Raw genomic sequence first — 22,771 nt, 5'->3', positions numbered from 1 at the left:
TCCTAGGTATTTTATGCTTCTTGGTGCAATTGTGAATGGGATCAGTTTCTTTATTTGTCTTTCTGTGGCTTCATTGTTAGTGTATAAGAATGCAACTGATTTCTGTACATTGATTTTGTATCCTGCGACTTTGCTGATTCATGCATCAATTCTAGCAGACTTTTGGTGGAGTCTATTGGATTTTCCATGTATAATATCATATCATCTGCAAAAAGCGAAAGCTTGACTTCATCTTTGCCAATTTTGATGCCTTTGATTTCCTTTTGTTGTCTGATTGCTGATGCTAGAACATCCAGCACTATGTTAAACAACAGCGGTGAGAGTGGGCATCCCTGTCGTGTTCCTGATCTCAGGGAAAAAGCTCTCAGTTTTTCCCCGTTGAGGATGATGTTAGCTGTGGGCTTTTCATAAATGGCTTTTATGGTGTTTAAGTATGTTCCTTCTATCCCGACTTTCTCAAGGGTTTTTATTAAGAAAGGGTGCTGGATTTTGTCAAAGGCCTTTTCTGCATCGATTGACAGGATCATATGGTTCTTCTCTTTTTTTCCGTTAATGTGATGTATCACGTTGATTGATTTGCGAATGTTGAACCAGCCCTGCATCCCAGGAATGAATCCCACTTGATCATGGTGAATAATTCTTTTTATATGCCGTTGAATTCGATTTGCTAGTATCTTATTGAGAATTTTTGCATCCATATTCATCAGGGATATTGGCCGGTAGTTCTCTTTTTATACTGGGTCTCTGTCTGGTTTAGGAATCAAAGTAATACTGGCTTCATAGAACGAGTCTGGAAGTTTTCCTTCCCTTTCTATTTCTTGGAATAGCTTGAGAAGGATAGGTATTATCTCTGCTTTAAACGTCTGGCAGAACTCCCCTGGGAAGCCATCTGGTCCTGGACTCTTATTTGTTGGGAGATTTTTGATAACCGATTCAATTTCTTCGCTGGTTATGGGTCTGGTCAAGCTTTCTATTTCCTCCTGATTGAGTTTTGGAAGAGTGTGGGTGTTCAGGAATTTGTCCATTTCTTCCAGGTTGTCCGATTTGTTGGCATATAATTTTTCATAGCATTCCCTGATCATTGTTTGTATCTCTGAGGGATTGGTTGTAATATTTCCATTATCATTCATGATTTTATCTATTTGGGTCATCTCCCTTTTCTTTTTGAGAAGCCTGGCTAGAGGTTTGTCAATTTTGTTTATTTTTTCAAAAAACCAACTCTTGGTTTCGTTGATCTGCTCTACAGTTTTTTTTAGATTCTATATTCTTTATTTCTGCTCTGATCTTTATTATTTCTCTTCTTCTGCTGGGTTTAGGCTGCCTTTGCTTTTCTGCTTCTATTTGCTTTAGGTGTGCTGTTCGATTTTGTTGTTGGGATATTTCTTGTTTCTTGAGATAGGCCTGGATTGCAATGTATTTTCCTCTCAGGACTGCCTTCGTTGCATCCCAAAGCGTTTGGATTGTTGTATTTTCATTTACGTTTGTTTCCATGTATTTTTTAATTTCTTCTCTAATTGCCTGGTTGACCCACTCATTCGTTAGTAGGGTGTTCTTTAACCTCCATGCTTTTGGAGGTTTTCCAGACTTTTTCCTGTGATTGATTTCAAGCTTCAGAGCATTGTGGTCTGAAAGTATGCATGGTATAATTTCAATTCTGGTAAACTTATGAAGGGCTGTTTTGTGACTCAGTATATGATCTATCTTGGAGAATGTTCCATGTGCACTCGAAAAGAAAGTATATTCTGTTGCTTTGGGATGCAGAGTTCTAAATATATCTGTCAAGTCCATGTGATCCAATGTCTCATTCAGGGCCATTGTTTCTTTATTGACCGTGTGTCTAGATGATCTATCCATTTCTGTAAGTGGGGTGTTAAAGTCCCCTGCAATTACCACATTCTTATCAATAAGGTTGCTTATGTTTATGAGTAGTTGTTTTATATATTTGGGGGCTCCAGTATTTGGCGCATAGACATTTATAATTGTTAGCTCTTCCTGATGGATAAACCCTGTAACTATTATATCATGTCCTTCTTCATCTCTTGTTATAGCCTTTAATTTAAAGTCTAGTTTGTGTGATATAAGTATGGCTACTCCAGCTTTCTTTTGGCTTCCAGTAGCATGATAAATAGTTCTCCATCCCCTCACTCTCAATCTAAAGGTGTCCTCAGGTCTAAAATGAGTCTCTTGTACACAGCAAATAGATGGGTCTTGTTTTTTTATCCATTCTGATACCCTATGTCTTTTGATTGGCGCATTTAGTCCATTTACATTCAGTGTTATTATAGAAAGATACAGGTTTAGAGTGATTGTGATGTCTGTATGTTTTATGCTTGTAGTGATGTCTCTGGTACTTTGTCTCACAGGGTCCCCCTTAGGTTCTCTTGTAGGGCTGGTTTAGTGGTGACAAATTCCTTCAGTTTTTGTTTGTTTGGGAAGACCTTTATCTCTCCTTCGATTCTAAATGACAGACTTGCTGGATAAAGGATTCTCGGCTGCATATTTTTTCTGTCTAGCACACTGAAAATCTCGTGCCAATTCTTTCTGGCCTGCCAAGTTTCAAAAGAGAGATCAGTCAGGAGTCTTATAGGTCTCCCTTTATACGTGAGGGCACGTTTATCCTTGCTGCTTTCAGAATTTTCTCTTTATCCTTGTATTTTGCCAGTTTCACTATGATATGTCGTGCAGAAGATCGATTCAAGTTACGTCTGACGGGAGTTCTCTGTGCCTCTTGGATTTCAATGCCTTTTTCCTTCCCCAGTTCAGGGAAGTTCTCAGCTATAATTTCTTCAAGTACCCCTTCAGCACCTTTCCCTCTCTCTTCCTCCTCTGGGATACCAATTATGCGTATATTATTTCTTTTTAGTGTATCACTTAGTTCTCTAATTTTCCCCTCATACTCCTGGATTTTTGTTCTCTCTCTTTTTCTCAGCTTCCTCTTTTTCCATAACTTTATCTTCTAGTTCACCTATTCTCTCCTCTGCCTCTTCAATCTGAGCCGTCGTGGTTTCCATTTTGTTTTGCATTTCATTTAAAGCGTTTTTCAGCTCCTCGTGACTCTTCCTTAGTCCCTGGATCTCTGTAGCAAGAGATTCTCTGCTGTCCTCTATACTGTTTTCAAGCCTAGCGATTAATTTTATGACTATTATTCTAAATTCACTTTCTGTTATATTATTTAAATCCGTTTTGATCAGCTCATTAGCTGTTGTTATTTCCTGGAGATTCTTCTGAGGGGAATTCTTCTGCTTGGTCATTTTGGATAGTCCCTGGAGTGGTGTGGACCTGCAGGGCACTTCCCCCGTGCTGTGGTGTATAACTGGAGTTGGTGGGCGGGGCCGCAGTGAGACCTGATGTCTGCCCCCAGCCCACCGCTGGGGCCACAGTCAGACTGGTGTGTGCCTTCTCTTCCCCTCTCCTAGGGGCGGGATTCACTGTGGGGTGGCATGGCCGGTCTGGGCTACTTGCACACTGCCAGGCTTGTGGTGCTGGGGATCTGGCGTATTAGCTGGGGTGGGTAGGCAAGGTGCACAGGGGCAGGAGGGGCAGGTTTAGCTAGCTTCTCCCTAGGTGATCCACTTCAGGAGGGGCCCTGTGGCAGCGGCAGCGGGAGGGAGTCATATCCGCTGCCAATGGTTTGGCTCCACAGAAGCACAGAGTTGGGTGTTTGCGCAGAGCAAGCAAGTTCCCTGGCAGGAACTGGTTCTCCTTGGGATTTTGGCTGGGGGATGGGCGGGGGAGATGGTGCTGGGGAGCGCCTTTGTTCCCCACCAAACTGAGGTCTGTCATCCGGGGGCTCAGCAGCTCTCCCTCCCTTTGTCCTCCAGCCTTCCCGCTTTCTGAGCAGAGCTGTTAACTTATGACCTCCCAGATGCTAAGTCGCGCTTGCTGTGGGAACACAGTCTGTCAGGCCTCTCCGCTTTTGCAAGCCAGAGTCGGGGGCTCTGCTTGGCTGGCGAGCCGCCCCTCCGCCCCAGCTCCCTCCCGCCAGTCCGTGGAGCTTGCATCACCTTGCCGCCCTTCCTACCCTCTTCCGTGGGCCTCTCGTCTGTGCTTGGCTCCGGAGACTCCGTTCTGCTAATCCTCTGGCGGTTTTCTGGGTTATTTAGGCAGGTGTAGGTGGAATCTAAGTGATCAGCAGGATGCGCAGTGAGCCCAGCGTCCTCCTACGCAGCCATCTTCCCTCTCCTCTATTTGATTTTAAACAGACAAAATCCTAAAGACTTCACCAAAAAAAAAAATGTGGGGTACAAGGTGAAAGAAATGAGTGAAGAGGATAATAAGTTTAAAAAAAAAACAAAAAATAAATTATGTGAGAAAGAAATAAAGAAAATGATTTCATTTGCAAGGGCATAATAACCAAAGTATTTAGGAATAAATTTAACCAAGGTGCTAAAAGACTTATACTGTGAAAACTATAAGACATTGATGAAAAAGTTGAAGATGAAACAAATAAATGGAAAGAGATAGTTCTCATGGCTTGGAATAATTAATATTATTAAAATATCCACACTACCCAAGGCAATCTATAGATTGAATTTAATCCCTAACAAAATATCATAGCATTTTCACAGACTACAACAAATAATCCTAAAATTTGTCTTGAGAAAGAAGAACAATGCTAGAGGCATTAATGCTCCCTGATTTCAAATTATATTACAAAGTTGTAATCAAAACAGTAAGGTACTGGCACAGAAACAGACGTATAGATCAGTGGAACAGAATAGAGAGCCCAGAAATAAACCCGCATTTATATGGTCCATTAACTAAGACAAAGGAGGCAAGAATATACAATAGGGAAAAGACTGTCTCTTCAATAAATGGTGCTGGGAAAACTGGATATTCACATGGAAAAGTATGATTCTGATCTTACACTATTCATAAAAGTTAACTTGAAATGGATTAAAGACTTAAATGTAAGACCTGAAACCATAAAATTCCTAGAAGAAAACATAGGAAAAGCTTTTTGATATGGGTCTTGGCAAATATTTTTTTTGATATGACACATAAAGCACAACAACATAAAAAATCAAGTGGGACTATGTCAAACCAAAATTCTTTTGCACAGCCAAAGAAACAGTTAACAAAATGTAAAGGTAACCTATGGAATGGGAGAAAATATTTGCAAATCATATATCTGATAAAGGGCTAATAGCCAAAACGTAAAAACAACTCATATAACTCAATAGCAAAACAAACAACCTCCAAAAAATTCAGTTAAATATGAACAAACGATTTGAATCAACAGTTTTCCAAATAATATATTAAAATACCCAAGAGGTACATGGAACTTGCTTAACTTCACTAATCATAAGGGAAATGCAATTCAAAACCACAAAGAGATATCACTGTGGTTAGAATAACTGTCATCAAAAAGACAAGAGATAAATACTGGTGAGGATGTGGAGAAAAGGGAACCCTTGCACACTGTTGATAGGAATGTAAATTAGTACAACCACTCAGGAAAATAGAGTGGAGGTCCCTCAAAATATTAAAAATAGAATTACCTTATGATGCAGCAATTCCACATCTGAGTATATATCCAAAGGAAATGAAATCACTATGTTGAAGAGATATCTGCACTCCTGTGTTCATTGCAGTATTATTTGTAATAGCCAAGACATGGGAAACAAATGACCATTGATAGATGAATGGATTAAAAAGTTATGATATACATATATATGTATATTGACATATATATGTGTATTAGAATATTATTCAGGCATAAAATAGTTGGATATTTTGCCACTTGTCACAACATGAATGGATCTTTATGGTATTATGCTAAGTGAAATAAATCAGACAAAATCATACTGTATGATCTCACTTATATGTGGAACCTGAAAAACAAACTCATAGAAAAAGAAATCAGGCTTGTGGTTGCCAGAAGTGGGGGTTGTTTTAATTGTATGAAGGCAATCAAAGGGTACAAACTTACAGTTATAAAATAAATAAGAACTGAGTATGTAGTGTACAACATGATAATTATAATTAGTATGGCTATGTGGTATTTTGAAAGTTGCTAAGAGAATAGATCCTATCCTTAAACTTGTGTGGTATGTATATCAATTATATTTCAGTAAAACTGAAGGAAAAATAATCTCTTTGGTAGGGATTGGCAAGGAAGAAAAAAGAAGAAGAAAGAAAATGAAAACAAAAAGATATTCAACAGGCACTGAACACATTCTTCTGTTAGCCTTTGGTTGGTACCTTCCTCTAGTGTCCAGGCAGGCTCAGAGCACTGCCCGCTACCTCATATCACACAGGTCTATGCCCACCTCCCTATCAAGTACTGTGATTAATTTGTCTTATCTTTTATTCTATCCTTCTAGCTGAATCCTTCAAGGAATTTGCTGAATTGCTCAATGAAGTAGAAAATGAAAGGATGATGATGGTAGGTCTCTAACACTGGGCCATGACCTTACTCATTGGATCGGTACTCTGTTGTTTCCATTTTGTCTCATGGCTGTTTAGTACAGTAAAGATATTTAGGAAATAGATCTGGTTATTCTGTCTCAAGCTTTTACCCTGGGAATTTAACATTAGCTAGAGATAGATTATTGTAGAAACTCCATTCCTCTTCATATCAGTGAGAAAGGGTTTCAAAGGACATTAAACTAGGCTATTGAACATGTGCAAAGAAATTGTGGCCTTTAGTGTTCTTAAACATATTATCCATTTATTTATCTGTTTCTCTGTTTGTAAAAATAATAATATGGGTTTTATTTATATTTGACATATAATTGTTTTATTTAAATCTGTGTGAAAACTTTCCTTACATTTAAAGTCTATTTTTTAAAATAATATACTTATTTTTAGAGCAGTTTTAGTTTTATAGAAACAGAGATTTCATATAATCCCTTTCTTCTATTTTGATTCCTGTAGCTTTGTAGTAAGACTTAATGTTAGGTGTGAACTTTACAACCATTTTGTCAGCATCCACCAAATGAATTGCTGGGATTTGATCAAGATTACATTGAATCTATAGAACAGGTTGGGATAAACTGACATCTTAAAAGTATTTTCTTATTTATGAACATGGATTATCTTTCCATTTATTAAGCCCTTCTTTGAATTCTGTTATCAGAGTTTCTTACATAGCTCTTGTATGCATTTTATTAGATATGTTCCTAAGTATTTTCTTCTTTTGTGAGCTCTATTTTAGCAGCTTAAAAAGTAATCATTTTGTGTGGACCCTAGACCTGCAGTACTAATGTCACCTGGCAAATTGTTAGAAATGGAAGTCCTTGGCCCCAACCCAGACCTATTTGTACCTAATGTGAACGTACCTAAGTTGGTCAATATTTATTTTGATTAGGGGTGTGAGGGTAAAGTTGGAACTTTGTAGAGAGCAAAGAGAGGTGTATCTTGCCTTTCTTGATAAGTTGTTTTCCTGTGGGCAGTTCAGTTTTGTGAAGTCCATTTATCCAATAGCCAGAGTTCTTCAATCTGTCATTACTCATCCTTCCCAGCAGTGTGGTACTGGCTTTTCAGAATAGTGCTATCATTTTATCTAGGCTCCTAGAGAAGTGGGGTTGCAGGGCTTGGAGGTAGGGGAAGTAGAGACTTAGGTTCCAATAATGGCAGTGCCACTAATTGTTGATTTCAGACTAATCATGGTATTTTGCTGTCTCTCTTTTTTCATATGTAAAATGAGGAAAATAATCCCTACCTCCCACAGTTGTTGTAAGAGCTCCAAATGATATAATGAAGTGTTCTATATGTAGCAAAAAACACTTATTAAGTAAGTCTTGTTTGTAGTTATCTTTTGTTACCCCCACGATTCTGCTTGTGGAAATTTGACTTGGGAATTTTCTTAGTTTAAGAGAATTGCTTCTAGGGATACTAAGGAGGGACCAATATGGGTAGCTTCTCTGGAGTCTGGTAGATATCCACCCACTAGCTAATCTACACTCTACTAACTGTTTTCTTCTGCCTGAAGAGTTTGTGGACTATTGCCAATGTTGATCTCAAAGGCATTCAACTCCTTTTCATTCAGATACCACTAGAAAGCTCAACTGTACTTCCTTCAGCCCTAGTTGTTTATCTCTTTTATTTACCCAATTATAAAGCTCTAAAATATTAAAGTAGGACTCATCTTTTGAGATATTGTTTTTCTCACCCTTCTTGCTGGATCTTTTCCACAGGAATGACTCATTTTCTTCTGTCTTTCATTGTTGTTCCCTTTTGTGCCCACAACTTTTCAATCATGTATTGACTTTTAGCTCCCCACTTCCCGTTTAATTCTAGGAATGCTGTGCAGGTTAAGCTCAATGAGGGCCTTTCACAACGTGCCAGGAATTCATTGTTTGACTGCACCTCTCCCTTTTCCTAGAACTGTGGTAAAAGGACTCCTTACCCCAGTATGGATAATCTGGGTTATCTGAGGTATTAAACAGCTTTTTATCCTTTCTATAAGAAGAGACCAAACGAAGCTTTAGAAGAACAGGAAGGAAGTTCACAGCCCTAGCATCTGATAATTGCAAATGTCTAGTCATTCTTGTAATGAACTTAAACTGTTGAAGGAATTATGGAGGAAAGAATTGAGGGGAAGCATTTCCCAACTGTGGTGTTCTTAAATAGTACCCTGTGGGATGTTGTATTAACCTCAGAAGTTGGCCTTGAAAAGTCTGGATAAAAGACTTCCTGTATGATTAAGGATAGGAGTCTTGCCTATGTGCCTTTCTGACTCTGAAGGGGACCATATTAGCAATATGCAAGGTCTGTCTTTGAGGACTGCCAAGAATGACCTAAAGAGAACCATGCTATTTTAAACAGTGTATCTTCAAATCCTTTTTTTGGTAGTTAGTTAACAATAAAAGATTCACAAACAATCCTACACTGCTGGATTGTGTACCATCTCTAATCTGCTAAATGTTTTATCTAGTGTTAATTTGGGATTCATGCAATAAGAATCCGATTAGTTAAACTCCCTAAGATGTTTAGAATATCAGTTATCATGCTGGGTATTCTACCCTGAGTTAGAAGGTAGGAGCTTTTCTCCTAGAGAATTTATGAAATGGATGCAGTGATCAGAAAGGGGAATAAAGGTCATATTTAATTTAAAGGGCTTTTTTTGAGTAGATGCTGGACTTCTAAGGGATTTAAGGATAAAACAAAATGAAAAAAAAAAAGAGCCAAGCTTCAGTGTGACCATTTCCTATATCTCTAGCTCTGTTTTCTGGCAGAAAGTAGTATAATTACCAATGAGTGTCAAAAAAAGGAAGTGGCTCAGAGTATCTATTTGTGTTATAGGAGACTGGGAGCAATATTGCTAATGTGATTAAGGGAAATCTATGGTCTCCAATTTCAGTGAATCATATGCTAGTTTCCTAGGGCCAAACATACAAAAAGCAGTGGTCTTATGGACCCTGTGTGAAAAGTTGCTGGTACACCTGCTTATGCAAGAAAATCCCCTTTGAATCATGAAAACTGGTACTGTGCCATCCTTGTGTTGCCTGTGTATGCAAGGGCTCAGCTGAATATCCATATAGAGGTTTGACACATATTACTCTCCTTAGAAATGGCATGTTCACTTCTTATTCAACAGCAAACTTCTTCAGTGTGTCCCAGGTAACCACTTTTTTTGTGTTACCTTGGTGAAAGTGGAAATAATTTTTCTAATTATCTATTGCTGCATAAAAACCTATTTCAAAACATAGTGGCTTAACCTAAAACCATTTAATTTTATCTCATTATGTTGTGGTTCAGGAATTCAGGCAGGGGTCAGCTGGGTGATTCTTCTGCTTCATATGGAGGTGTTCACCTGGGAGGTGGGTTGATGTGGAGAGTCCAAAGCAGCTTTGCTTACCCATCTTGCACCTCAGTGGGATGGCTGGAAGGTTGGGCTGAACATAACTTTTACCAGAATGTGTATGTTTGGCCTCACTAGTTTGGTAGTCTCAGGGCAGTCTAACTTCTTAGAGAGTGGCTCAGGGCTCCCCAGTGGGAGTGTTCCAAGAGAACCAGATGGAAGTTGCTGGCCTTTTATGACTTAGTCTGAGAAGTCACATTGTGTCACTTCTGCTGTATTCTATTGGTTCAAAGAAGTAATGAACTCACTCTCATTAAAGATAGAGGGGGCAGAGGCCTCACCTCAATAGGAGAAGTGTCACAAAATTTGTAGCCATGTTTTAAAAGTTCCACAAAAGGAAAGAAGAAAAATGACTCTCTGTATTGGATCTATGATAGCAATGACATAATTTGTTTCCAGGTAGGTACACAAAGTTGATGTCACACAATTCACAATTCATAACTGTAGAGTGTGTTGGGCAAAAGAGATGTGCTAGTACTTTTAATAGAATAATTCTTGTTTTCGATCAAGCAGAATCACTGGTGTCTTTATTTTTGGTGCTAGGGCTTCTGGTAGAGCTTTGATTGGGTGAGAGTTTGCCCATTTAGTTGAACTTTGAATCATACCTAGACACAAAACAGGAGACCCAAAGTGCCTGCAGGACATAGCTAAAAAATATGTACTAATGCCCCAACTTGCCATGCATTTTGGTGGGTAGTTTAAAAACTGCTTCTTAATATGGAGAATACAGGACTGGTCAAAACTGGCTCTTTACTCTGTTTTCTATTTTTGGTATGAATATATATCTTGTCTTACTGACACTTTATGTCTCATTTGACAAGGAAGGCAGTCCCTCATTTTCTTGTCTTATAACATATCAAAATTAATGCAATGGATCCTAAAATCCAGCCCTTCAGATGTATTCTTTTAGGTCCTCCATTAAAATACAGCTGGTTCACACAAGTGAAGAAAACAAACTCCACTTGCTGCCTTGGACAGGTGTAATTTTTCAAGAGGTTAATATTGAAGACAAAACTTTGTGTATCTCTGCCTGACCACTAAGCAAGGGGTCCAATTTGTAAATGGGGTTTTTATATCTCTAGAACCATATTAATGTCAATGTTTTAGTATTTGGGCAGGCTGTTTTTATCAGCTTTGGAGCATCTATAGTTAGGTAATTTGAAGGCCTAGTCCAATGTTCTCTGTGATGCTGTAATACACTCCAAGTTCTGAAGGAAATGTTCTAGTTTTATGACACACACTGGCAGGACTGGAAACAATTTATCTTGATGCTATTATTGCTAACTCATTTCCCTCTCATGAAATTATTTGCACTTGATGCAATTGGTATTTTCATGCATTTTCCATTCCCTTTATCTTCTCTTTTCCACATATACTTCAGGCCCCCATATCTGTTTCTGGACATGACTATAGATATTTATTGATTAAAAACTCAGATCAGACTGCCAGTAAAAATACAGAGAAATGCCCTTAGTGTTCCTTCTCTCATTTCCTCTCAAATCATTTGATTTTAAGAGACCAATATGGGGGGGAAAGTAACAACAATGGGAAAAAAAACCCCAGCAAATCAATTTACATTTTGCAGGCTGATGTATTACAGTGAAATGCCTTAGTAACAAGGAAACTTGAATCTGATCTTTTCTAATCTGAAAGTTGTTTTATATGTTTTCTTTTTTTTTTTCTAGGTACACAATGCTAGTGATTTGCTGATTAAACCCCTGGAAAATTTTCGGAAGGAGCAAATAGGCTTCACCAAGGTACATTTTCTCCACATAAGATATTTTTTACGGCAGTTGAGTAGTTGTTTGGGCTACCAACCTTCATTCTTTAGGGGCGAGGAGGGTTCATATATATAAGAATCATTCAAAAAAGTGAGAAAATCTGGAATTGGTGCCTGGTCATGTTTCCAACTAGCTGTGCAACTGTTGACAAGTCAGTTCTCGTTTTGGAGCTTCCATTTCTCCATCTGGAAAATGAGGAGCTCAATAATAACAAGTATTATTTAAAGGGTAATTACTATTATGTTTGCTAAGCATTGGGCTTCATGCTTTACATTAATTCTGTAATTACAACAATTGTGTGAGTTTCTGATAGTATCTCATTTTACAAATGAGGCAACTGAGGTTTGGGCATGATAAAGAACTTAATTAAAGTTATATAGTTAGTGACAGTAACCAGGATTTAGACTTTAGGGTTTTTTAGCTTCAAATCCCACATTCTTTCCATTAAGCCATACTATGTAGATCTTTGCTGTCCAATATTATAGCTATAGCTATATAAATAAATTAAAATTAACAACTCAGTTTCTCAGTCATGCTAGTCACATTTCAAGTAGTCAGTACCCACATATGGCTAGTAGCTACTATATTGGATTGCACAGATATAGAACATTCCATCATTGTAGAAATTTCTGCTGGAAGCACCTTGCCAGATAATCTGAGATTATTTCCAGCTTGACTACTCATGGATCTGATTCCCCAGTGTTTCATAAAGGGATATGAAAAATTGTCAAATTTATTCTTTTTCAGCTAAGTGTAGACCTATTTTCTGAACTCCAATATGTATGCCATGTAACCTAAATAGTCTTCCAGAACTAAATGTAGCATCTTGACCAAGCATGTAGTCCTAAAAAGGACTAAGAACACACCATCTGGTTATTATCTAGAATATTGTGACAAGCAGTTTGGATTGAAGATATGGAAGTAGGAAAACAGAGGAGACTAAGTGGCTGTGATACCATAGCTGGATATCATCAGTCAGATTGACATGGGCATTATTTGAGTGACTGACATCAAGGCTAAATGAGTTATCTGGATAGCCCAGTAATTCTGGATTCCACTCAGTTTACCTGGAATCTCATTAACATAAATACTTAATTGGGAAAGTATATAATTGAAGGAGAGAAGAACCTTTAAAATCACAAGTGTGGTATGGAAGTAATTAACCACTAAGTGATGTGACAGTTGTTACATAACAATGAATAAAGAGTATGAAGAAGCATAGACAATGTGAGAATCTTCACAGTCTACTTTCACTCCTGAATGATATTAGGAAAAAGCACAGTAAAAATATGCTGCATTGGTTGACCCCATATCATCTGAGGGAAACAAATTTCTAATATATATTTCCTATGTCCCAGGCCTGTGCTGAGGATTTTACATATGCTGTCTTCCTTAATTATTACAGCAAATCTATGAGGTGGGAATGTATAATATTCATTATCCCAATGAAGAAACAGAGACTCAGAAAGCTTAAATTCCTATATTCCTATCAGTCTTTTTCTCCTACTTCTTTACTGGTAGGGTCAACTTGCACACCTAAAAGGAAAGTGACCAACTCTCAGTATGAGTGTTGTTTTTCAGTCTGTCTAGAATTATCCTAGTAGTAAAATTTGGGGTAATAGAGCACTGAACTAAAGACTAGAAAATACAGCTTTCAGTCTACCTCTGTGTGTTTTCCAATTATTGCCTCTCAGTTCCAGCACTTCTTAATACCTGTTCTATGAAATTGGACAGAATTCCTTTAAGCATCACTCCTTTATACATGCTGTTAAGCTTTCTCAGTAGAGGGTGCTGGAGGGATATTGCAGGGAGAAGGGACTCTCCTGAAGTTTTCAGCTGCTGCAAGTGGGCGTCAGTAGAGAGGGAGTGAGCTATCTGGTGGGGCTCTTAACCATTCACACATCCAAAACACATAGTCCCTCAGTGACCTTGAAGCCTCTCTACCTGGCCTGGCGATAACTTTCCTGCTGGTCTCTCAGTTTAGGTCTCTCCCTGAAAGCTTTCCCACTCATGTTGTCCCCTAGCTTCCCTCTGTAGGGTCCCCACCTATCCCACCAGCTGACTGAAGGTCCATAACAGAGTTGCTGCTCCATGATTTCTCTGCCAGCTCCCACACAGCCTATTTGAATTCTAGGAGGTTCCTCCTGAGGCAGGCTGGTCCTGCAATGCTTATCTGCAACCTAGAAGGTTCCCGTTCTCTCTATAGTACTACCTGCGCTCTGGAGAGTTGCCTCCTGCTTACCTAGTAAGTGTGGACCACCAGGCCAAACCAATTTAAACTAATTTCTCTGCTTAAATTAAACCTTTTCCAATGAGTTTGGAACCCCAGATTTCCCCTTCCTTGTGTGCCTTCTCTCAGCCTCAGGGTACTGTAAAGAGTTTCCTTATATATTATAGTTATTTTCTTTTTAGTTTAACAAGTTTGTAGTTTAATAATTCTATGTAGTGGTTTTTGTCTTTTGTCTGGGCCCAGACTGATACACCCAGCACTTCTGCTAGTTGGCTCTGTGACTTAATTGGTAGTGGTATGTGCTTTGCCAGGCATTACAAAGAGGGGTGTGTGTTCTCATTTGAACCTCAGAACCTTGTAAAGTAGAAGTTACTATCCATTTTTTACAGATGAAGATACTAAGGCTCAGTGAGGTGTAGTGTATAAAGCCATTCAGCCAGGAAGTGGCAGAGCTTGGGTTTGAGTTCAGTTTTCTTGATTGTACGTCTGGGGCTCATTTCACTTTATGAGAGATCTCACTTCTCTCTGGACCTCAGTTTTGTCATATGTACAAAAAATGATGGGCAAATAATTCCTAATCTAATATTTTGTGTGAAATTCTAAGGGTGATTAAATGTGCATCTATACAGTAGTAGAAATTGACTAGTCAGAATTTAGTGTGCTATAAATGTAAAATATGTGCTAGATTTTGAAGGTAGTGTGAAAATTTTAAATATCACTAATATTTTATATTGATCACATGTTGAAGTGGTACTCTTTTGGATATAGTGTGTTAAATATATTGTTGAGATAAATTTCACCTGTTTCTTTTCCCTTTTTTTTTAAAATTTTTTCAATATATGAAGTTTATTGTCAAATTGGTTTCCATACAACACCCAGTGCTCATCCCAAAAGGTGCCCTCCTCAATACCATCACCCACCCTTCCCTCCCTCCCACCCCCTATCAACCCTCAGTTTGTTCTCAGTTTTTAAGAGTCTCTTATGCTTTGGCTCTCTCCCACTCTAACCTCTTTTTTTTCCTTCCCCTTCCCCATGGGTTTCTGTTATGGATCCTGAGAATCTTTTTCCTTTTCTTAATATGCTTATAGAAAGTTAAAAATTATAAATGTGGCTTGCATTACATTTCTATTTGGTAGCACTGAACAAGAGAAAGTAATTACAGTTGAATTATTTATTTTATAACTGGAAGTTTGTACCTCTTGTTCCCCTTTATCCATTTTACCCATGCCCCCACCCCACCCCCCTCTGGCAACCACCAGTTTGGTCTCTCTCTGTATTTAAGATTTTGTGTTTTGGTTTGTTTGTTCATTTGTTTTATTTTTTAGATTGCACATGTAAGTGAAATTATATGGTATTTGTCTTTCTCTGTCAGACTTATTTCACTTAGCATAATAACCCTCCAGGTCCATCTGTGTTGTTACAGATGGCAAGATCTTTCTTTTTTAATACTGATAATATATATCACATCTTATTTGCCCATTCATCTGTCAATGAATGGCTGGTTGCTTCCATATCTTGGTTATTGTAAATAATGTTGCTATAAAGATAGAGGTGCATATCTTCTTGAAATACTGTTTTTCCCCCCTTTGGGTAAACACCGAGCAGTGGGATTCCTGGATCATATCGCATTTCTATTTTTGATTTTTTGAGGAACCTCCATACTGTTTTCTACAGTGGCTGTACCAACTTGCATTCTCACCAACAGTGCAACAGCATTTGATTTTTCTTTCTCTGCATCCTCGCCAGCACCTATTGTTTCTTGTGTTGTTGATTTTAGCCATTCTTACAGGTGGGAAGTGATATCTCATTGTGGTTTTGATTTGTATTTCCCTGATGATGAGTGATGTTGAGCATCTTTTCATGTGACTATTGACCATCTAGATGTCTTAGTTGGAAAAATGTCTCTTCACTGTCCATTTTTAAATTGGATTATTTAATTGTTGGTACTAACTTTTATAAGTTCTGTATATATTTTGGATAGTAACCCCTTATCAGATATGTAATTTACAAATATCTTCTCTTGTTCAGTGACAGTTTTGTTGACAGTTTCCTTTATTATGCAAAATTTGTTTATTTTAATCAAGTCCCAATAGTTTAATATTTCTTTTGTTTCCCTTTCCCAAGGTGACATATCTAGAAAAATGTTGCTATGGCCGATGTCAAAGAGGTTACTGCCTATGATTTCTTCTAGGAGGTTTTTGGTTTCAGGTCTTACATTTAGGTCCAAGTAATTGCTTTTGATAGAAAGGTCCTGACATTTCGTGGATTCTCTGGATTCAGAATTAACAGAAAGGCAGCATTTGAAGAAAATTCATATACACATAGATATATAATTAATTAAATTAGTTAACACACACACACACACACACACACAAAGTTATTCAAATAGCACCTGGCAAATAATATATGTTAGTGTTTTGTTATCATCATTATCATTGTTATTGGCAGCAAAACTGGGAGAATAGAACACTCTGCATGAAATTGTCCAATTGGTGATGGTCTTACTCTGATTAAAATAATCACAAGAAGTGGCACTTGGGTGGCTTGGTTGATTAAGCGGCAGACTTTGGCTCAGGTCATGATCTTGCGGTTCATGGGTTCAAGCCCTGCGTCCGGGCTCTGTGCTGACAGCTTGGAGCCTGCTTCGAATTCTGTGTCTCCCTCTCTCTCTGCGCCTTCCCTGCTCGCACTCTGTCTCTCTACATCTCTCAAAAGGGAATAAACATTTAAAAAGAATTTTAAAAAATCACAAGAAGAGACGTTAGTGAGTGAGGCAGGAAGAGAAGGATAGGGTCAATGAATGTTTCCCAAGTGACTACTGGTATATGGAGAAGTTTCATTTCACTAGATCTGTGTCTCTGGCTCTGCAGGATGTGGGAGATGTCTTCTTATCATAGAAAGTAAAACAAACAAACAAACAGGGGGTAAATAAAAGAGGGTGCTGGGAACTGAGAGGGGACATATTCGGAATAAACTCATCTTGTTCAAAGAGGATTAGCCTCTTCAAATGATGCTGATGATACTACCTCTTGAAATAATAAATGTCTTGTGTGAAATCTATGGAAAGGTGAATGGTCATGCATGGAGGGGAATGATGTGTGATAATCAAATGGTACTCTTCTCTTGTGGTTCCTGTGATAGATTTTGAGCTATTGGTCTGGGTTGGCTTTCCTGGGTAATGCAAGTTACTCTGTTTGCAGAGTCCATTTGCAGGCCAATGAACTCTGTTGTAAGTTCAGCTTGGCTAACCAAGACCTAGTGGAAAGGCTCTTTCAATAATCAGAATCTCAAAAGGCCATTTTGTAACAGAGTCATTTCACAAAGACAACAGATTCTCTATCTGATTAGCCACTCTGATGTGATGCCTTGGATACTATCTTTTGTTATACAATAGATTCTAAATGTCTCAGATGGTTGGCTTCCCAAGCATGGAATCATGGGTCAGATGATTTCCCAGGTATCGTCTCCATCAGAGGATTTTTTTCCCGAGGAGAAACTGTCTTGGTAGGGCTCCTAACTCCCTACTTAAGCCAGAACAGTTTCTCTTGCATTTATAATAGGATTCTATTGGCTAAAAAGTTTGAACACCAACTCTTTATGCTAAAACTCTATTGGTCTCCCTTTTCCAATTAAATAGGATATGTCTTTTAATCTCTGTATGGCAGTTAGAACATATGCAATTAGATGAAAATTTGTTTTCTTCAAATTTTAGTGTGTAATCTGCAATGTAAACAGACTAATCCCATTTTACAACCCTTAAGTTTTGACAAAAATAGCTTTTATTTTTTCTACTGTAAAATTGAACTTTTTATACAATTGAAAAAATAATGCAATCAAATCTATTTAAAAACTTAATAGTCTTCATTCTTTCCCTACTCCTCAGAAGACATTCATTTTTAACCATTTATATTCCACCATTTGGTGGTTACTTTCATATTTTTAAAAAAATATGCTTGTATTGCTATTGCATTATTATCTACTTGGGAAATTATTTAATTTGTCTTGCTATAAACAGAGGGGATCATGGCTCATACCTCTTTCTTCCCCTCCCCTCCTGTTGTTGGGTGGACTGGGGAGACCCCCAGATCCTGAGGCCTCCACCTAGCCTGTCTCTGGGAATGGTTGTCGCCAGAGGCTCTTATTCTCATCACCAGAAAGAATTCAAGGATGGACCAGACACAGTGGTTGAGCAGTGCTGGTGGAAAAGTCTAGTAAAATGAGAGTACACTCTTAAGATCTGAGAGCAGGCAAGCTCAAGTTAACGCTGTGCCCCAGGTTTGGGTCTTTATCTTTTATAGATAGTTATTAACTAAGGGATGGAATATTTATTATTTGTGGAGCGGATTTCTTTGGGAGCAGGGTTTCATGCCTTTTCTCCCTCACTTGGTGAGGGTCTCAGGCCTTCTTTGCCTTGGGCCTGTGTAGTTTTGATATGGCTTCTTGTGGCTTTGTTTTTGGAGTGCTGTCAGGACAGGTCTCTAACTTTCCTGATAATGGAGCATGATATGCCCTTTGCTGGCCTCCAGGCATCCTGTTAAAGCCTAACTGCCTATTCTAACACTTATAATTTTTAATAACTATAACATACTTTTACCTTCTGTTGTTCACCGCTGTTTAAATAATATACTTAACCCATATTTCTTACTCCATCACCTTTTGACTGACTTTGTAAGATGAAAGTATTAACACTTCTGTCTTGCTTTACTAAAAGCCTCGACTCCTGTCAGATACACCTTTACTTTTCACTGGTAGGTTGATAACAGTACTATTCTAGTCTGGAATCTTAATTTAATCTTGTTTTTGGTTATTATTAGGCTCATTTTATAGTGGCAAATGCAAGTGAAATTTCCAGAATTTTAACACAAGTTTCTTGGCTCTGAGTCCATGAATTTTCACATTTCTTATATTGGATTAATATAAGTATTAATTTCTGGTGGATGGGACAGATCAAGAATGACCCCTTCTTTACCCTTTTCTCTTAATTTCTTGTCTACTAGGCTTAGAGTTTTTTGGCCACCCTACTCTAGACTCCTGTTTAGTTAACTCCTTCTATTCCTCTTACCTCTTAAAAGTAACTGTACATGCAAATTTTGTGAGTCATTTTCCATGTGTATATTTTAGCTATCACTTGATTAACAGAAGCCTTCCCACCACTATTCCCCTTCTAACCACCATGCAACAACCCCCCCCCCCCAACATCCAGCACCAAGGTCAAGGAAGGACAAACAAAACTCAGTCCAGTTCTGTTCATAATGGGTCTTTCATGTAGCAGTGTAGAATGCCATTGGAGATGGCAGAATAAAGCCTTAGTCATCTCCCGTAGACCCATGACAGAGAAAGTATTTGTACCCTTTGATTCATATTTTTTGGACTTGTCAGAATTGTCCACAGTATTATGTTTTCAGTTCTTTTTCAAGGATTCCCTTGCCAAAGAACTGTCGCTGAATTGAGACTTTGTGTATTCTCTGGAAATAATAGGGCCAAATTGCCTAAGACATCTGAATCTGCATTTAACTCACTTTTTGGAGAGTTAGAGCTTCTGTGGAAGCTATGATATTAGTGTATTCTCAACCAACAGATGTCAGGCAAGAGACATTGACAGTAATGTATGAAGTTGCCAGTCTTATTGCTGTTTCTTCTCCATGAACAGAGATCATAGGAAGAACTTTAGGAAAAGATCCTGTTCTGGAAGCAGATGAGGTTGAAAAAATTAAGAGGATGGAACAAAATGCAACCTAATAGGATAGGTGAAACCAAGGGTATATCAGTCTGCCCTGCATGCCAAATATGAGAGTATACCCTGGGACAGAAAGGAAGGGAACAGGAACAAAGAACTTTCAACAGCTACAAAGAGTTTGAATTATCACATCCACTCATCCCTTTTTGAATCTCAATGGCCCCATAATGTATTAACCAGAAGAGTGAAATACTCAAGGTGCTCAAGAGCTAAGCTGTGTGACAGTAATCCATAAGTGGTTTCTAAGCCAATATTAAATATTTTACATGATTTATAATAATTACCAGATATTAGGTAATTGCTGTATATTAACTCAGTTAAGCATTATTCTCTACATCCCACAGATGAGGAATTCAAGACCCATAATGGCCAAATAACTTGTCCAAGGACACAAAGTTATTAACAGAAGTAAGCTTCAACCAGATTTTCGTAATTCCAGAAATTGTACTCTTTCCATTTTATGCACTCCGAACCCAGATTTTGTGGGGTTGTTATGAAAAAAATTAAAAAGATAGATTAATAATGCCTATTGACAATTTAATGGGTAAACAAATTCACAATAAATTCACAGTACTTTTACAGCAATGAGAGTGAATGAACTAGACCTGTTGTATACAACAACATGAATGAATCTGACAAATATAAGGTCAAGGGGGGAGAAGCTTGTCACAAAAGATTACCTGTTGTGTGTACATATTTTTATAAAATTCAAAAACAAGCAAAAATAAGTGATGGTGTTAGAAGCCAGTATACTGGTTACCCCACAATGAGGTATTAGTGACAAAGTCAGGCACAAGTGTCACTTTATGGGAGTTGGTAATATTTTGGCTTTTTATATGAGTGCTGATTGCACACGCATGTTCAGTTTGTGAATATTGAAACTTGTGCAGAGTATTTTTCAGGTTACATGTTACAATTTTTTATTAAGTTTTTTTTTTATTTAAACTCCAGTATAGTTAACAATAGTGTTAAATTAGTTTTAGTTGTATAATATAGTGATTCAACAATTTCATACATTACCCAGTGCTTATCACAACAAGTGCACTCCTTAATCCCCATCACCTATTTGACCAATCCCCCACTCACCTCCCCTCTGGCAATCATCATTTTGTTCTCTATAGTTAAGAGTCTCTTTCTTGCTTTCTCTCTCTTTGCCTCTCTTTTTTGATGTGTGTATTTGTTTTTTTTCCTAAATTCCACATTTGAGTGAAATTATATGGTATTTGTCTTTCTCCGACTGACTTATTTCACTTAGCATTATACTTTCCAGCTCAATCCATGTTGTTGCAAATGGCAAGATTTCATTACTTTTTATGGCTGAATAATATTCCTGTGTGTGTGTGTGTGTGTGTGTGTGTGTGTGTGTGTGTGTACACCACATCTTCTTCTTTATCCATTCATCAATTGATGGACACTTGGGCTCTTTCCATAATTTGGCTATTATAGATAATGCTGCTATAAACATTGGGGTGTATGTATCCCTTTGAATTAGCATTTTTGTATTCTTTGGGTAAATACCCAGTAGTGCAATACCTGGATCATAGGGTCATTCTATTTTTCACTTTTTGAAGACTCTCCATACTGTTTTCCAGAGTGGCTGCATCAGTTTGCATTCCCACTAACAGTGCTGGAGTGTTCCTTTTTCTCCACATACTTGCCAACACCTGTTGTTTCTTGTGTTGTTGATTTTAGACATTTTTCCAGGTGTGAGGTGATATCTAATTATAGTTTTGACTTGTATTTCCCTGATGATCAGTGATGTTGAGCATCTTTTCATGTGTCGCTAGCCATCTGTATGTCTTCTTTTGAAAATGTCTATACATGTCTTCTGCCCATTTTATAATGGTATTATTTATTTTTGGTGTTGAGTTTTATAAGTTCTTTATACATTTTGGATACTAACCCTTTATCAGATATGCCATTTTCAAATATCTTCTCCCATTTTATATATTGCCCTTCCATTTTGTTGATTGTTTCCTTTGCTGGGCACAAGCTTTTTATTTTGACGAAGTCCCAATAGTTTATTTTTGCTTTTGTTTCCCTTGCCTCAGGATACATAACTAGGAAAATATTGATATGTCCAATATCACAGAAATTACTGCCTGTGGTCTCTTCTTTGATTTATTTTATTTTATTTTTTAAAATATTCATTTATTTATTTTGAGAGAGAGAGAGAGAGAGAGAGAGAGAGCAAGAGAATGGGGGAGGGGCAGAGAGAGAGAGGGAGAGAGAGAGAGAGAGACCCAAACAGGCTCTGCACTGTCAGCACAGAACCTATCCTGGGGCTTGAACTCACAAATGTTGACATCATGACCTGAGCAGAAACCAAGAGTCGGACACTTAATTGACTGAGCCACCCAGGCTCCCCTCTCTTCTATAATTTTTATGGTTTTAGGTCTCAAATTTAGGTCTTTAATGCATTTTGAATTTATTTTTTTATATGGTGAAAGAAAGTGGTCCAGTTTCTTTCATTCTTTTACACGTTGCTGTCCAGTATTCCCATCTCCATTTGTTGAAGAGATTATCTTTTTCCCATTGGATATTCATTCCTCTTTTGTCAAAGATAAATTAACCATGTATTTCTGGGTATATTTCTGGGTTTTCTATTCTGTTTCACTTAACTATGAGTCTATTTTTATGCCAGTACCATACTGTTTTGATTGCTACAGCTGTGTAATATAAAGTCTGGAATTGTAATACCTCCAGTTTTGTTTTTCTTTTTCAAGATTGCTTTGGGTATTCAGGGTCTTTGTGGTTCCATAGAAATTTTGGGTTTTCTCTAGTTCTGTGAAAAATGCTATTGGTATTTTGATAGGGATTACATTATATCTGTAGATTGTTTTTGGTAGTATAGATATTTTAACAATATTTATTCTTTCAACCCATGAGTATGGAATGTCTTTCCATTTCTTTGTGTTGTCTTCACTTTCTTTCATCAGTGTTTTAGAGTTTGTAGAGTATAAGTCTTTTCTCCTCTTTTGTGAAGTTTATTTCTACATATTTTATTGATATTGTTGAATTGTAAATGGCATAGTTTTCTTAATTTTACTTTCTGTTGCTTTATTTTTAGTGTATAAGAATGCAACAGATTTCTGTACATTGATTTTGTATCCTGCGACTTTACTGAATTCATTTATCAGTTCTAGTAGTTTTTTTGGTGGTGTCTTCAGGGTTTTCTATACATAGTATCATATCTGCAAATTGTGAAAGTTTTA

General features: G+C 37.7%; 1 protein-coding gene across 8 annotated transcripts in view; it reads left to right on the top strand.

Annotated features, from left to right (window-relative positions):
* Positions 1–22,771, top strand: part of OPHN1 (oligophrenin 1) — a 573,279-nt gene that overhangs the window by 226,157 nt on the left and 324,351 nt on the right. For 6 of the 8 annotated variants that reach the window (XR_008290128.1, XM_053202415.1, XM_053202413.1 and 3 more), the window contains 2 exons: positions 6,327–6,388; positions 11,494–11,565. Coding sequence is in view for 7 of the 8 variants with exons in the window: in XM_053202415.1 (XP_053058390.1) it covers positions 6,327–6,388; positions 11,494–11,565 (134 nt within the window). In the remaining variant the exon portion in view is untranslated. The remainder of the gene's footprint in view (positions 1–6,326; positions 6,389–11,493; positions 11,566–22,771) is intronic. The other 2 variants (XM_053202416.1, XM_053202417.1) reach the window with 1 other exon arrangement.

This window comes from Acinonyx jubatus, chromosome X (assembly GCF_027475565.1).
Source record: "Acinonyx jubatus isolate Ajub_Pintada_27869175 chromosome X, VMU_Ajub_asm_v1.0, whole genome shotgun sequence".
Lineage (NCBI taxonomy): Eukaryota > Metazoa > Chordata > Mammalia > Carnivora > Felidae > Acinonyx > Acinonyx jubatus.
The sequence above is the reverse complement of the archived record's forward strand: the minus strand, read 5'-3'. Positions and strand labels throughout refer to the sequence as shown.